Source organism: Alligator sinensis, unplaced genomic scaffold (genome assembly GCF_000455745.1).
Source record: "Alligator sinensis unplaced genomic scaffold, ASM45574v1 scaffold862_1, whole genome shotgun sequence".
In the NCBI taxonomy this organism is placed as follows: Eukaryota; Metazoa; Chordata; order Crocodylia; family Alligatoridae; genus Alligator; species Alligator sinensis.
In genome coordinates, this window is record NW_005842066.1 from 1,220,654 (window position 1) to 1,222,805 (window position 2,152).

The window sequence follows — 2,152 nt, forward strand, 5'->3', positions numbered from 1 at the left end:
ATCTGGCTTGCGGATCCGATATAAAGAAAGTGCCACAACATGGGCACAGTAAAATATGTCCTTGTTTCCACAGCTACAGGTCACTGAGGTAATCTTGCAACGATCAAAGCTGATAGCTACATTGCAAACAGTTTCTGGCTCCGATTGCATTGCAGGTTCTGTCACTGTGCCACTCAAGTGGAAACCTGTGCAAGAAAACAACATATATTATTCTGTAAAATACTACAGTAATATCACTGTCACATACTTTTCTTTAAAAATGGAGAAAAAGCAATTATCTGGTTTTGAGGAATGCCATGAACCTTTATAGAGAACTAGATTCCACGGCTACACAGTCAAGCTAAACACTTGCCTGTTGTTTTCTAAATACACTTTTTACACCCAAGAGAACTTACTGATGGATCACTCCCTAAGCATGGTTTTTGTTTTTGGGGCTGTTCTTTGTTTGTTTGTTTGTTGTTTTTGTTGGGGGTTTTTTTTTGGGGGGGGGGGGGGGGGGGGTTGCTTTTCTTTCACCTTTCCTTCCTCGGCACTTGTGGGGGGGGGGGGGGAAGTTGTATAAAATGTTCATAAAAATCTGGTATTAAAAAAATTGCCTGGATGAACAACAATAGCTACAGGCGGAGTGTTCAGCCTGGTCACACTAATGTTAAGTCCCAGTTCCTCTGCAACTTCTTACAGCCATTATTTTTCCAATTCAATAGGTACAGATTGCACCTACCACCACATTTCAACATTCCCTTAATAACAGGGAGTAGTAGTGCACTCTAGTGGTATGCTCCCATACCCTGCCATCAGGGAACAGAGTCCTAGTTTCAGCTTTGTTACTGACCCCACTACACAAGTCACTTAACCTCTATGTCTTTCCTTCTTCATCAGTGAGTTGCTGCTTATCCTCACAAAACATGCAACAAGATTAAATCAGGTTTGTACAGCACTACTGATACGAAGTACTACAGTTGCTGAAATATAGTCAAGCCTACTGAATTTTAATGTATTTGAAAAGTTTATATCACAAACTCACTTGCCTCCAACACAGGACTGTGGAAAGAGGCAGGGGAAGATGACTGTCATACAAGCAAGGGAAAAAAAAAAAAATTAAGCACTTCAGTAAGACTGCCCCTTTCCTGATGCATCAGTATCTCATTATAACAAAAGGCTGGGCTTCCGAGTCAGCAGTAAACCCAGATTTATCTTCCCCTTACGAATACAAGTTTTTCCTGTTTGCACTTTACTTTCAGGTTATAATTTTAAGTTGATCTAAAGTATATGTATGAAACCAGGGGTTTAGTGCAACAAGCCAAATTCCCCCTGTGCTCTGCACCCTTATGCTGGGAGTAAATTTGACTCTAAAGTTTTCTTAAAAAACACTACTGGACTATATAATGACATGGGGACACAGAGGTAGAGCAATTACGGCCTCTCACTACAGCTCCAGGGGTGAGACTTCAAGCCTTGCTATGGACTCATGCCAAAGCAATCCCTAGGTGACCCAGTTATAGATAGATACTGGAGCAGGCTAGGGAATCAAAGTCACCTAGCCATATTACTCCCTTGTGCACAACAGGCTATAGAAGCTGGGGTGCCTTAAACACTACCCAGTGAGTTGTTAGGTGAGGGAGAACCTTTGACTTGACTTTGTTACCTGGAACATATATAAAATTATGTGCCAAGACAACAAAAGTTCTAACTGAGTTTATTTTAAAGTGCCTAGAAAGTTCTGAATTGAAGTGCTTACTTATTTCCCTACTATATGGTGGTAATTTCTTGGTCTTGATATATGAAATACAAGAGAGAAAAACAAGAATTAAAACCATGGCATCAAAGGAACATCAGATCAACTGGAAAAAAGTAATATTTCTAGTCTAAAATGCACTTCCTACTGTTACAGAAAACCCATAAAGTTACAAGAATGGAAAGAGACTAAAGGAAAAACTCATTTCTTCCATTTGTTTACACTGTACATTCGATGACACCTTGTTTAGTCAGTGTCAGGGGTCTACCTTCAGTTATATTACTCTGATGGGCTATAAGGAAGCCGACCTTAGGTACATTCTAACTTCAGCTTTTTGAGAGGATGTTTACCAGTTAACGCAGTTGGACCTGAATGTGAAGAGGCAGTAAACTGTAGCATGAACAGAGAACGAGCGGG

General features: G+C 40.4%; 1 protein-coding gene across 1 annotated transcript in view; it reads right to left on the reverse strand.

Moving 5' to 3' along the window:
* Nucleotides 1-2,152, reverse strand: part of ZSWIM6 (zinc finger SWIM-type containing 6) — a 149,200-nt gene that overhangs the window by 74,619 nt on the left and 72,429 nt on the right. Inside the window, 1 exon segment of the mRNA XM_025204027.1 lies at nucleotides 2-185. Coding sequence (XP_025059812.1) covers nucleotides 2-185 — 184 coding nt within the window.